The sequence below is a fragment of the Quercus robur genome, chromosome 7, assembly GCF_932294415.1.
Source record: "Quercus robur chromosome 7, dhQueRobu3.1, whole genome shotgun sequence".
Classification (NCBI taxonomy): Eukaryota; Viridiplantae; Streptophyta; class Magnoliopsida; order Fagales; family Fagaceae; genus Quercus; species Quercus robur.
In genome coordinates, this window is record NC_065540.1 from 8,384,785 (window position 1) to 8,398,115 (window position 13,331).

Below are 13,331 nucleotides of genomic sequence, written 5' to 3' on the forward strand. Positions count from 1 at the left end.
CAAGGCTTTGGCTATTTTTGATCTGGTGGGCCCTTATAATGTTAGGTTTTTTTTTTGTGCAAATCCATTTGCAAATTTGTAGCGATCATAGTCATTACACCGTTGGATGCATGTAAAGGGGAATTTTTTAATTATATTTTTGAGTAATGCTAAGCTTACCATTTTTGCCATTACTTATACACATGATAAGTTTTTTTTTTTTTTTTTTTGATAGGACATGATAAGTTTTGAGTGGTGGAATTTTCGGCCGACTACGAGTTGTGATATAACATTTTCCTATTTTTCCTTACTTTTGGGACAGCACGATAAGATTCTTTAATGGGGGACAGTCTTAACTGTGTAGCATTGGTAATTTCGAAACGAAAATGAAAGCTGAAATTGATTTCTCACTCTTGGGGTGATGTATTTCTGTAGGCTTAGGAATGAGAGCCCAATAATTGTAACACATCAGTGGGTCAAGGTTGAGAGAATCACGTGATCAATAGGGTTTCCGTAGGGGAATTTATCTATCAAAATCAAATACTTCTTAACTTGGAAAAAAAAAAAAACAGTTTGATAATATTATTTGTATTTTTAAAAAATATATATGAATAAAAAATTGTGTAAAAATATTAAAATATTATTTAAAAACCGAAAAATAAGCTTAAAATCACATACTAAAACGGCTCCAAATAGTTATCTATATGTGTTCTTCCAATTTGTCACACCTACTTTATAGACCCAGTCAACTTTAGCGAGATCATTCTCCTAGAATAATTAGATCATTATATCATAATTTGTAGGGTCATACGTTAGTAAAGACCTTAAAGAATTATAATGATGAATTTTTTTTTGGATAAACTAAGAATTATAATGATGATAGAATGTAATACTAATACACACTACAAATTATAGAGGAACGAGGTCTTGAGCCAAGTGTAGAAAATTGACTGGGTCTATGAAGTAGGTATTGGAAAATTGAGTTAAAGTATGTTTTAGTCATCAATGTATCAATGTTTTTGTCTCTAGACACTTTTTTGGTATTTGCTACCAACATGATGTAATCTCGATCTTCGATATAAAAATCTGCGCATGTCAATTTTTTATCACTGTATCACAAGACCAGGTCTTTCCCTTTCCTCCACTCCAACCAGAGTCAAGAGCTCTGTCTCTGTCTTTCTTTTCTTTCACACACTCTCTCGCTATAGGAAGCAAAACATTTTATTTTGGTAGTAACTGGTTAAATATCTTTTGAAGTTGCGGAAGATTAAGTCTGTCTATAAATACAATTTTCTCCAAATCAAGCTATTTGTTACATAAACATTTAAAAAAACACAGAACTCGACACAAACTTAGTTTGTTCTATATAGTAATTACTATAAGATGTAATAGTTACACGGGATTACATGGGAATTCTTATCAAAACTCAACTTCTTTGATGGAGCTAAATTATTACACATATATATTATTTATATATATATATATATATATCTAAGGCTTATGGTGCTGGGTATAGATGTAATCCAAGTGAGCCTCAGCAATCATCCTTCTCTGCAAACATTCTTCATCATTGTCACCACACTTCTCTAACCCCATCAGCTGTAGGCAAGCACACAAGCCAATAAACAAAAAATCAACCAGCCAAACTAAGACTATATTTTTCAAAGCCTAAAAATTAGAAGATATTTTTAGAGAGAGAGAGAGAGAGAGAGAGAGAGAAGGATAAAGTAATTTTACATCGGAAATATCTTTCAAGTCTGTGAGTGACCCAGCAGCATGAGATATCCCATTAGCTTTCACCTCCTCATAACCTATTAAGCCAAAAATAACAATCAAAAGATGTACATATAACTTATAGAGAGGAAAATTAAGTAAGAAAAGAAGCTTTAGCTACCTTGTTTTGGTGGTAGGAGACGAGCAGATGCTAAGAAAGAGCAAAAAAGAAAAAGAAAGATGACAGAGACTTGAACATTTTGTGGCTTCATTGTTTCACACTTTCACCAAGTGTTTTTGTGTAGGTGTAAGGAAGGGTAGTATGCTTGGGCTATAAATAAGATGAAAAACGTATGCTGCAATTATGTCACGTGGACGACCCAAGCATGGCAGTTACAAAGTTACAAACAAGTGAAACAACTTTACATAACAGTTGGTGGTCCTATCCCTTTCATGCCCTAAGAATTCTTCCGATTACAATTTTTTTTGTCACAACTTTTCAATGTAACAGCCAGTAAATATATCAATCCATTATTTTTTTTTTCTTTTATATTTACAATTTGCTATGTTAGAAACGTGACAAAATTACGACAAAAAATAGTTGATGGTACTAGATTTTCTTATGTTATACTATTTTGTAATAAAAAGCATCATCATATTATGGTGTTAGATTTTCTTTACTATTCACCATTTTTTACATCAGAATTGTGCAAGAATTACGACAAAATTAAAAAGTTTAACAGTGTTAAAATTTTTCGCCTTATACTCATTTGTTAATAAAGATCATCATCATATCACTTCATGGCTTATACCGTGGTATACAAGTCCAAGAGAGATCAACGAAGAGGCATGAGGTATGTGCATATGTGCGCTTGTCATTGTCAATTTGTCATAGCGGTCCAAATCCAATGAATGCAAAAAAACAAAATACAAAAGAAGAATGTGAACTTGGGAAAGAAAGAAGCTTTACGCACCATCCCTTATTTTCTAGTTTTGCCACCCCATTAATTTTCTACTAGGAAAACGAAAGAGAATACGGTGGGACATGTTTACTTTCCAAGTCAACCTGTGGACTGCCATGGCCAACAGCTGTTTCCCATTTCCGTATTTTAGTTTGCTCCTCTCATACTTTCCACGAGTTCCGCAAGTGTCTACCACTGATTTTCTATTCTAATTGCCAGTTGCAGCCACTGATTTGTTTTCCTTCCACGATTGTTAGAAATATAGAATTTTACCTTAAGATAATGAAATAGTTTTTACTTTTTAATTAAAGCTTTTCATAACAGTAATCTTTTTTTTTTTTTTTTTTTTGAGAAACGATGAGTATAATCTTTAGTTGTAAAAGTTTCAAAGCTATGTAAATTCCGTTGTATAGACATAACGCTGTCTTACAAGATCGCTGTCCCCACTACTGGATTCTCATACTTACATATCTATTCTCATTGCTCACGCAAGTCTACACATGACAGTGAACCCCGCAAGACTTTCTATGACTGAAAGGATCTTGAAATGACAAGTTAAGGACCATTTGGATGTAAAAAAAAAGACCACTCCTCACTTATCACTTAAATATGATCATTCATCACTTTATAACTCATTTTCTATCACTCAATAATTTTCAATTATCTCCAAAACCTGTTTTGGCTCCTAAAATTCAGTTTTGTTTTCAACTTTATGTTGGAAAGATAGTATGAAGTGAATAAGAAATCGATGTTTTCTATATTCACTTGAAAATATTGTTATAAGTGGTGAAAATTTTTGAGTCCCACATTGAAAATGATAGAGAATATGAGTTTGGGCTAGATATTGGGTTGGGTTTTAGGCAGGTGTGGACTAGGCTAGCTTATCCAGTTACTAATAATATTTTATTATTTTAATTATTGAGTCAGTTAGTCTGTGCACAGCAGTTATTACTAAAACAGAGTGTCTATTCAGTAACGTATAAGTTTTCATAATCCCTCATTCATAAAAACAACTTTTCAAAAAAAAAAAAAACTCTCAAAGTGAGAAATTTTTTGTTCATTCATTTGGTATCAAAGAGAGAGAAATAGGCATTAAGTAGTTCGCAGAGCACGATCTTGTATGCTTCGTTTTCGTGTTATATATTATTTTATCCTGAGAGGCAGACGTCCGTGAGTCTTAAAGCACCACAGTGATTGTGTGAGGAGCAAAATCTGCTTTAAGGAAATTGTGTCAAACACAAGACTTGATCTCAATTGTTTATCCTTTCACGCATTTAGTATGTGAGTCTTTAATTATTTGCATATTTCTATTTATATATATTCAGTATTTATTAATTGTATTTACCTTTCACATCTATTTGTGTTATTGCTTATTCTTAAATATGCGTATTGTTCTTTTTACTTTATCACAAAAGTAAATTATTGAATTATATCAAACACTTTAAAAACTAAAAAACGTGGGACCCACCCTCTGACCTTGCTAACATTGTCCTTTGTGGGTATGCCTTCTTCTTTAATCATTTTTTTTAATAAATAAAATAATCGACACTTTCTCTCTGTCAGTCAGTGTGTCTTCTTCTTTGTTCCTTGTAGCTTTTAGTGTTTGATAGCCATCAAACTTTATCACTTTAGACAACAACTATTTTTTCCATTGATGAGAAGAAGGCTTTGTGCTTGAGAACGACTAAAACCAGATGTGAAGAAAGGAAGGAAAAAAAAGGATGAAAAAAGAAGCAATTGATGTGAAGAAAGGAAGAAGAAGAAGAAGAAAAAAAAAAAAAGAATCCAGATCTGAACCTGCAACGGGTGGAAATAAAGGAGGAGGAGAAAATGTGAAAAAGAAAGAGAAGTGAAAAAGCTTTTGGTGTTTGATGTGAAAACACAAAGTATTGGATTTCATAGATTCCATTTAATTATTAAATTCCCATGTAACTCATAACTCAAGTATCTGAAAATACCATAAACTTGTTTTCAATTTTCATAACTCATTACTCACTTTGGTGAGAATTGAGGGATGAAAACAAAATTTAAAAACACATCCAAACAAGCAATTGCTCCGTGGGATTCACTATTTTTTAGTGATGAGTGATGAAAATAGAGTGATGGGTGATGAAAACACCAAAATCTAAACAGCTCCTAAGCGTCCACTTTCAGCATAGTCGGAGAAAATTTATTAGGTATCTTATACATGTATTCATCCTCTTATATGGGGTGGATGGTTCATCCTATGTAAGAGGATGAATATATGTAATATCAACTCATCTAGTATGAAAGCTCAATAGTGCAAAACACAATAACTTATTTAGATTCTTAATTTTAAATTTACGGCTAAATTGTTTTTACTCTACTTAACTAAGTACGGAGTAAGAGTAAATGAAACGCAATAAACCAGAACTACTTTATAGTGCATAAGCATATATAATAAATAATAAATGTAAATCACAAAGAGTAAGGGAAGAGATATGCAAACACAAGATAACATCAAGACGTGTTATCGAAGAGGAAATCAAAGTATTCAACGAAAAACCTCTCTGCGGCCCTCCAAGCTGAAATGATCCACTAGTGAATAAAGTTGGAGTACAAGGATATCAAAAAGACCCTCCAAGCCTAATCTACCCACTGTACTTGAACCCTCTAAGTTCTAGCTCCCAATGGACTTCACCGAGTCATGTCTTCACTAGTTATCCGAATCCCATAATTAACTCCAAATGGCATCCACCATAGCACCATAGAATGACTTCTTCCAATGCTTCCCACATGCACCAAAACAATTCTTAACACTCAAATTGGGTGAGGTATGTGTTTGGGCTAAAAACCTCTCAAGGATTTGTAATCAGAGAGGAAAGAGTAGAGGAAAACTAAGAGAAATGTGTAAATGATTGTGGGTTTACAATCTTTAACTCTCAAGTGTATTATTTCTAGGGTTTTCTCTTTGAAAATCTCCTTACAATTTTGTGGGTAATGTGAGCTTTTATAGTGTGGGTAAAGAAATTAGAAAAGCACATTAAAATAGCCTGTCAGTGCATCTCATTAGTCATCTCGCAAGTTGGCCTAGTTGCGAGATGAGTTGCGAGATGCCTTCTAGCACTTGACTTTTTAGCTTCCAGCATGTGCTTTTTACGTGGCATTTCGCGGGTTGTCCACTTGCGAGCTAGTCGTGAAGTTCTTTGTTCTTCACAATTCTTCACTAAACGCTCACACTCAACCCTTACATTAAATCAAGGGAGTCAATCTTGTACTGGTTTAGCTAGTGGAATGATATATTTTGGTACCGATCAATACAAGTGTACCGTTTTGGGTTTACCGCTATTTTTTATATTTACAATAATAATAATAATAATAAAAGTTTACCATAAAACAATACAGAAAAAAATAATATAAAACATAGAAACCTTAATTGTTCATTGCATATTAAGAAAACAAATAATACAAATAAGTTATCATTCTACCTTTACAAAAATTTGAAAATTACAAAACTAAAAAAAAAAAAAAGGTTTTTTTTTTTTTTTTTTTTGGTATTGGCTGGTATAATCGAAATTGGCTGGTACGATTGGTACACGGCTGGTACAGTCGGTATTTAAATTAGTACGAAATAGCCGCATTTCGGTACCTGTGCACGTATCAGAACAGTAAATACTGGCCGTACCAGCGGGGACAATACTGTATCGACCACCTTGCATTAAATCCCACAAACATAAAAGAAATGATTGACTAAATACAATCAAATTTGACATGGAATTAAAAAAAAAAAACAAAACATAATTGAAAATTACAACTTTGCACAGTATAACACCGCTCTTGAGTTACATTTTCCACTAATAAAATGGAAAAAAATAAAAAAGAGAGAAGAAAAACAATCAATTTGTTAGTAATATAATAACTAAGAGCTTTGAAGCTGAATTGCACTTTTTATTTTTATTTTATAGAAATCTCCAAGATTCAAACTCCTCCTTCAAATTATAATTATCAAATGAAAAAAAAAATTATAAGTAATAATAACTTCTTCAGTTGATGAATTTGTTTACTTTTTTTGTTGACTCGATTTGACCAAATCCATGAGTGTCGTTGCCTCTTGTCACTTGTTTCGGTTAGATCCATAATTGTCACTACCTTTTGCCGCTCATTCCAACCAAATCCATTACTGCCATTATCCATCGCTACTCTTTCTATGTAGATCATAGCCAATGTTGACACACACATCTACCACAAGTGGAATTTTAGATGATGGAGTGGTCATTTCTTAGCAATCAACAATGGGTTTCTTCCTTCCTCGCATGACTTTGTGCTCAACCCTAGTTGTTTCGAAGTTGGAGCTAGGAAGGTTGTTATGCGGCCCTGAGATGGGAAATTTGTGTTACAGGGCTGAAGAAGAAAAGGGAAAGGAAATAAGATATTAACAAAAATAGATAAATTTTAATCTAAAATGAATTTAAAATGATTACAAGTGTTAGGTTTTAGATTGGTAAATGTTGTGACATTGTAATGGTCAAACATGTTTGTAATGAGTTCATTCAAGTTATACCACGTTCAAGACAGTTTTTTTAAGAAATAGCTCAAGTTAGCAAGAAAGCAAGGCTTGACTGCTTTTTTGTCGATCGAAACTCGACTACCACTCAATCTAGAAATAGGGCTGATGTGCCATTGATTATTGAAGTCGGCTGTTAAGTGTTAACTCAAAATTTTGTGCCCTACCTGCATCAAGTATAAAAAGCTCTGTTATCACTCGACTTCATATGGCTGGAGATGCACTTTTCTATGAACCCTAGAGAGAAACATCATCCAAGCCTATTTCCATATAACCTGTGAGTTCAAAGAGAGGTTAGTCAAGATAGATTTGAAGTCATTGTGTGATCAAGTTGAAATTACAAGCGCCCAATCGTTACTACAATCCATCAAATCTTTAAAAGGGTTATTGGAGTGCCCGATCATGATGCGCTAGTGCATCATCCATGGAGGGACTGTATACTTGAAGAGTTCATAGGTTTTGAAGATATAGAAGGTTTTTGCAATAAGTCCATCTACTGGATAGAGTAACTTTTATACTTGATTGTAGACTTCTCTTATTGTAGTGAATTGCTTGTTTGGGGTAAGTTACCTTGCAGTGGTTCTTCTCTTGGAAAAGTTTTCATTGAGTTTTTCACTTTGTCACCACATATCGTATCTCCTATTTATTTTGTTTAAATTCTTTCCAATTGGTGACTATGTATTTATATTTATTTATTTATTTTTTATAAAAAAAATACAAGATAGAAATTCTATTATAGCCTAATTTAAGTGTATATGTGTGTAAAACTCCTTCCTAGAGACTTGAACCCCGATTTTTCCTCCCCCACCTCACAAGAACTTTATACTTATAGAGTGATTATCACGCCAAGGATGCGTGGTGGGTTGATGTATGTTTAAATTGTCATGATTGTTTAAAACTTAATTGACGGGATGATTGGACTTAATTTTGATAGCCACCGGTGCCCCATAATATAAATTGAATAATGCTAAAGATACAAATTATTTTACAAAATATTTTACAAACTGCTGATGTGGTGAGTGATTATTGGTAATGAAAAAATGATATTAATGGTGGGTTCAGATGAAAACTAATAAGATATTGGCCATATCAACATTTTGTAAAAATATTGTAAAATAGTTTGTAACTGTAGTATTACTTGTATAAATTTGGGTTCTAAATTTCCTTTCAATGAGGGTGACACATACTCACTTCTGTGACCCATTACAACAGATGGAAGTGAGGACTGAGGTCTTCGGAGTAATTTGGACATATCTCAAGAGATCTGTCTGCAAGTGATCCCAGCTATAAGATCTTATATATATATATATATATATATATATATATATATATTATATTGGTTGAACGCTTTACTTACATTCCTCAAGCGCTGGGAGGTGGGAATAGCTCCATAATGGGGGTTTGATATTTTGGTGCTGAGTGGAGCTTTTGTAATGAAAGGGAAAAGGAGAACACTTGATGAATACAACCCACTTCTCATTCTTCTTTGCTTTATGCTTGTTACATGTGCATGACTGGATAATTATATGTGAAGTTTCTTTCAACCTTCTCTTTCTTTTTTTGTATTTTTTTCAATAATAGACAATTTTTACTATTTTAAATTGTTATTTTAATCAACAACTCGGAACCATCCAAAGGATTTCTCCTTGTAATTAATTATTGTGTACGAAATGAGAGATTATACGTTAACAAAAAAAGAAGTTCCAGTATTTTTTTATGGGTCATGTTAATAAGTGTTCTTAGGACAATTGTTAATAAATTAAATTAGGAAATTTTTAACCCCACTTTTATGAGAAATATAAAAAGCTATTAGAAAAATTAATTGCTTTATCAATTTCAAATAAAATATTTCTGAAAATGATTTCTAAACCAATACCTTTAGGACATTCGTTAACATTCTATTTTATTGCACAAAGTATCCCATATTTAAACTCTGATTGTATGCATATAAAAGAAATTCAGGCCAAATATGAAACACAACCACATATGTTTTGTACTTTAATTTCACGTAAAGATTTTTTTTTTTGCGCACTGCCCAAATCTTTAAGATTGAAGTAGTTTAATTTTTTGTTGACCTCATAATATTATACTACATCAACTATTGACCTCATATATATATATATATATATGGAATTTAAATTACATTCTATATTTAAGTCTCATTAAAATCTTGGCACATCAAATTTGTATGTTTTTTTACGTTCACATGTCAAATTTTGTGTCTATTGAATATTATTTACTATATGATCTATAAGTTTATATTTTATACAAAATTTTAAATACCAAAACTTATAATTTAAACAATTTATTGATGACATAACAATTGATCTTTAATTTTGTAAAATTTTTGCAAGCATGAAGGATATTATTAAAAGATTTAGTACAATGGTGGATTTGTCAATATTCACTTCCAATAAAAAGATATTGAGTAAAGTTATTACCTAAGGTTACAACTAATTTTGTAACTAAACTTTGTCCTTGTAGAATATTGAATTTTTTTTTTTATAGGTAAGATAAGATATCAATAAAAAAGACTACTCCATGGAAAACACATGAGATAGCCAGAAAAATATAGAAGAGACACGAAACTATGTACAAGTCAGAATATAGAATTCCATATACTAAATTACTAATGCTAGAATAAGTATATAGTTTCCTATATAAAATTAATAAATGCCTATTAATAATTATTATAATGAGATGATCAAATTTCATAGTTAGACCCCTAAAAAAAATCATATTATATACTTTTTATTGTGCATTATGCGGGTTACCAATTAGTTAAATAACAAACTTTCCCTACCCTTTATCTTTCAACATTTTTTTCCCATCAAATTTGTCACCGATAAATCCTAGAATGGATTGCAGTGATTGAGAGAACGAATTAAGAACCTACAAAAAAAAAAGGATGTGGATTGAATGCCTCATGAGTTTTTGGATCATTACCTCTTAAAAAAATAAGCAAGCTATAGTTACCTTTCCCTACCATAGGGATTGGGGTCAAACTTTTGCCTCAAATTGCTGTAATTAATAGTTTAGACATGAACTTTTGAGAAAGCAGACAGATTTGCATCATGTTTTTTCAAAACATCTTTTTCCCCGTATGAATAAGAGGACCCTTTTCATTTGGAATAGACGTGCATCAATAGCTATCTTTCCACCACCTCAGACATCACATTCTTATCCTGTTAGGTTTGAAAAAAAAAAAAAAAAAAAACTATATGTATAAGTGATAATCCACCTTCTAGTAAAGAAAGGAAAGCATTCACGGCATGTTTCACACAATAAAGTGTTGAATGCATTTATTCCTTGGCAACCAGAATCACAATCTCAAAATTAACCACAAATTTTATCAATGAATGAAGTTTCATGAAATCAATTTTATCAATGAATCATTAGAAATGATGTAATTTAAAAAAAAATGGTAAAAATCAATCATATACAGGTGCTTTTGAAAATCACTTTGGATTCTACTAATAATTGATCTAATTTTAAATATCGCGTAAAATATCATACCAACCATGTCAAAAGTTTTACAGTAGGTACAATGTCTTACATGCATACTAATATGTGGTTGAGACTATTGAGAAGTGCAATTTAAAGGTGTTAGGTTTATAAAATAATAGAAAACCGTTTTAAGATCATTTCATAATAAGTGGGACAGCATGACGATATAGGTGGTGATATCATGAGGTCATTATAGCTCTGAAATCTAGATGTTATTTATTACGATAGAGTGCTTTTAATGAAAAATTTTAAATGGAAGATTTTAGGGCAATGGTTAATCAACAATTTAAGAAAGTTTTAACATAATTTTTATAAGAAATATAAAAAGTTGTCAAATTTTTTTTTTCTTTTTGCATAAAAAAGCTTTTAAAAATGTATCTTAAACAAATAAAAAAAATTGTACTTTACTATCCTAAATTATACATCTTATTACACTTTGCATCCTAAAATTTTCAAATGCATATTTTGTACCTTGAACTATGATCTTTGTTAAACTTTGCAATTTGACATCAAGTTTGCTGTTAATTTGGACGGAAAAATATGGTACCATATGAAAAATCTTAATTACCCATTTTCTCAATCCTTTAAAAACAAAAGATAAATTCTATTTTACCATCTTAAACCATACTCCTGATTACACTTTGCTTCCTAAACTTTGAATTTCAGTTTTAGTTAATAGCAAATTTAATGTCGAGATGCAAAGTGTAAGAAGGGTTATAGTTTAAAGTGCGAAACGTACATTCAAAAAGTTTAGAGTGCTAAGTATAATATGAAGTATAGTTTAAGGTAATAAAGTGTAATTTTCCCAAACCAATATCCTTAGGGCATCAATTAACTTTCCCCATTATGATATGATCCCATGGTGGAGGTTTGACAATGGTAGACTCGAATGTCGACTGTTTCCTTTTTTTAGGTTTGAAAGTTGGATTGAAGTTTTAGGAAAATCAAAAGGTATACATAGGATGCATTGCATTGGTTACGAATTTAAAGATCATTAAAGTGCTAATCCCCAGCTTTACCACTTCAAAAAGATGTGATTCTTGTTATCTAGGATCTTGCTTCTTAATTCAAATAAAGCTTGATTAGAATAGGTTTAACAATGAAATTAGGGAACGTGTATGTTTTCAGATTACATGTCATTGAAAATAGAAGAAAGCCTTGGGAACGTATCTTACATCAACTGAAATATAATTTTTTGAATAATCAATTTGAAAAAAGTTCATTATGAGATAAAATCATTGACTTGCTAGTTCTTAATTTCTTATTTAATATTGCCTTTATTGTGACACGAGAACATATACCATTGGATACACATTTTCTAGGAAAAAGTGGTCTATGACTTGGATTGATTTGTGTTTGGAACTGTTACTCAGATACCATTTCAGAATAGATAAAATTATAATCTAAATACCATTCCTGAAGAAAAGCTAAAGTTCTTATTTTAGATACCTTGCTGATGGAGGAATAAACTTATCATCAGGTCCTCTCCCACTTAAGCAATCTTTAGATACCCTTCGTAAAGAGCTAAAATTCTAATCTTGTTAAAGGACGTACGGAAATTTCATATAACATATAACATTTGAGGTTTCCAGCATAAGGTTGAGATGGCCGAGTTGGTCTAAGGCGCCAGATTAAGGTTCTGGTCCGAAAGGGCGTGGGTTCAAATCCCACTCTCAACAGAAATTTTTATTTTTTTTATTTTTTAGTACAATGGAAAGAGAGAGATCTGTTTTTCATTCAAAATCAGTTCACACTTCACAGTCTTTTTTGGATACTATTGGAGACAACATGATAAACAAAGTACAAGTGTGAGGCTCAAAATTTTTTTGTAGCTGGAACATATATAGTATAATGGAGGAGTTAATCATACACACAGGCTTCTAGTCAATTCTAGAATGAGAAAAGTTCAACCTCAAACACTGAATAAGAGGTAGTCCTGGAAATTAATTGCGACATATAGCTAGAGGCCAAAAAAAGCTTCAAAAAGTCATATCTTTGAAGGACAAGAGTCGGTTTACAAGTATTTAATGTGACATGACACTGGCAATACTCCAATAATATATATATATTTTCCTTTTCCTTTAGAGTTTTGGTCATACGGTTTCAATCTTTTAAGTTGTTTCATAGTGGAATGTATTGCTTTCAACTCTTCCATCAATGTCTCGACCGGGACCTAACTGTTGTCGGTTGGACAAGAATTTCTTAATGTGTTTGTCACTTGTTGATAATGGGCCAAGCTTGGGGAAAAACACTGTAGTGGCCCATGTTTCCATTGATATTTTCTTGAATTCACACCGCCCAATGCGATTTAAGGTTCAAGAATGGAATATACACAGTGAAGGAGTCAAAATCAGAGACAGAGAGAGAGAGAAATCAGATTGAGAATGATCTGTTGCATATCTGATTAGGCTATATGTGTTTATTTACAACTCTAATCTTGTACTAACTCTCAAATTAGTTGTGACAATCATAATAGCTCTTTAAACAGAATACTAAATCAACTGAGCTTAACTGAATACAATCTGTAACAACAAGCCTGATGCCCAGAGACACGACTTGCAGTATTTGCTACTGAAGTAAGATGAATGATATGTGGTCTTTCGAAGCAGTATTGAACACTTTCATGAACGACAGGACGTTGTGGG

At 31.9% G+C, this 13,331-nt stretch overlaps 1 protein-coding gene and 1 non-coding gene across 2 annotated transcripts; one reads left to right on the forward strand and one right to left on the reverse strand.

The window, feature by feature from the left end:
* Window positions 1-1,320: 1,320 nt before the first annotated feature.
* LOC126692055 (putative phytosulfokines 6) lies at window positions 1,321-2,038 on the reverse strand. Its single transcript, XM_050387475.1, has 3 exons — window positions 1,874-2,038; window positions 1,717-1,790; window positions 1,321-1,578 (listed from the first exon to the last, which is right to left on the reverse strand). Exons 1-3 carry the CDS (start codon window positions 1,962-1,964, stop codon window positions 1,471-1,473), a joined length of 273 nt encoding a protein of 90 aa, XP_050243432.1. The 5' UTR covers window positions 1,965-2,038; the 3' UTR covers window positions 1,321-1,470.
* A 10,246-nt stretch (window positions 2,039-12,284) lies between these two features.
* Window positions 12,285-12,365, forward strand: TRNAL-AAG (transfer RNA leucine (anticodon AAG)). The gene has a single exon. It is a non-coding gene; the product is annotated as a tRNA-Leu (tRNA).
* The last annotated feature ends 966 nt before the right edge of the window (window positions 12,366-13,331 follow it).

What these genes read in the sequence shown, in the direction of transcription:
- LOC126692055 (XM_050387475.1), bottom strand. Translation starts at nt 1,964, where the DNA reads ATGAAGCCACAAAATGTTCAAGTCTCTGTCATCTTTCTTTTTCTTTTT. An exon ending in TCTCCTACCACCAAAACAAG is followed by an intron (nt 1,791 to 1,873) that starts GTAGCTAAAGCT and finishes TTGGCTTAATAG; the next exon opens with GTTATGAGGAGGTGAAAGCT. An exon ending in ACTTGAAAGATATTTCCGAT is followed by an intron (nt 1,579 to 1,716) that starts GTAAAATTACTT and finishes GCTTGCCTACAG; the next exon opens with CTGATGGGGTTAGAGAAGTG.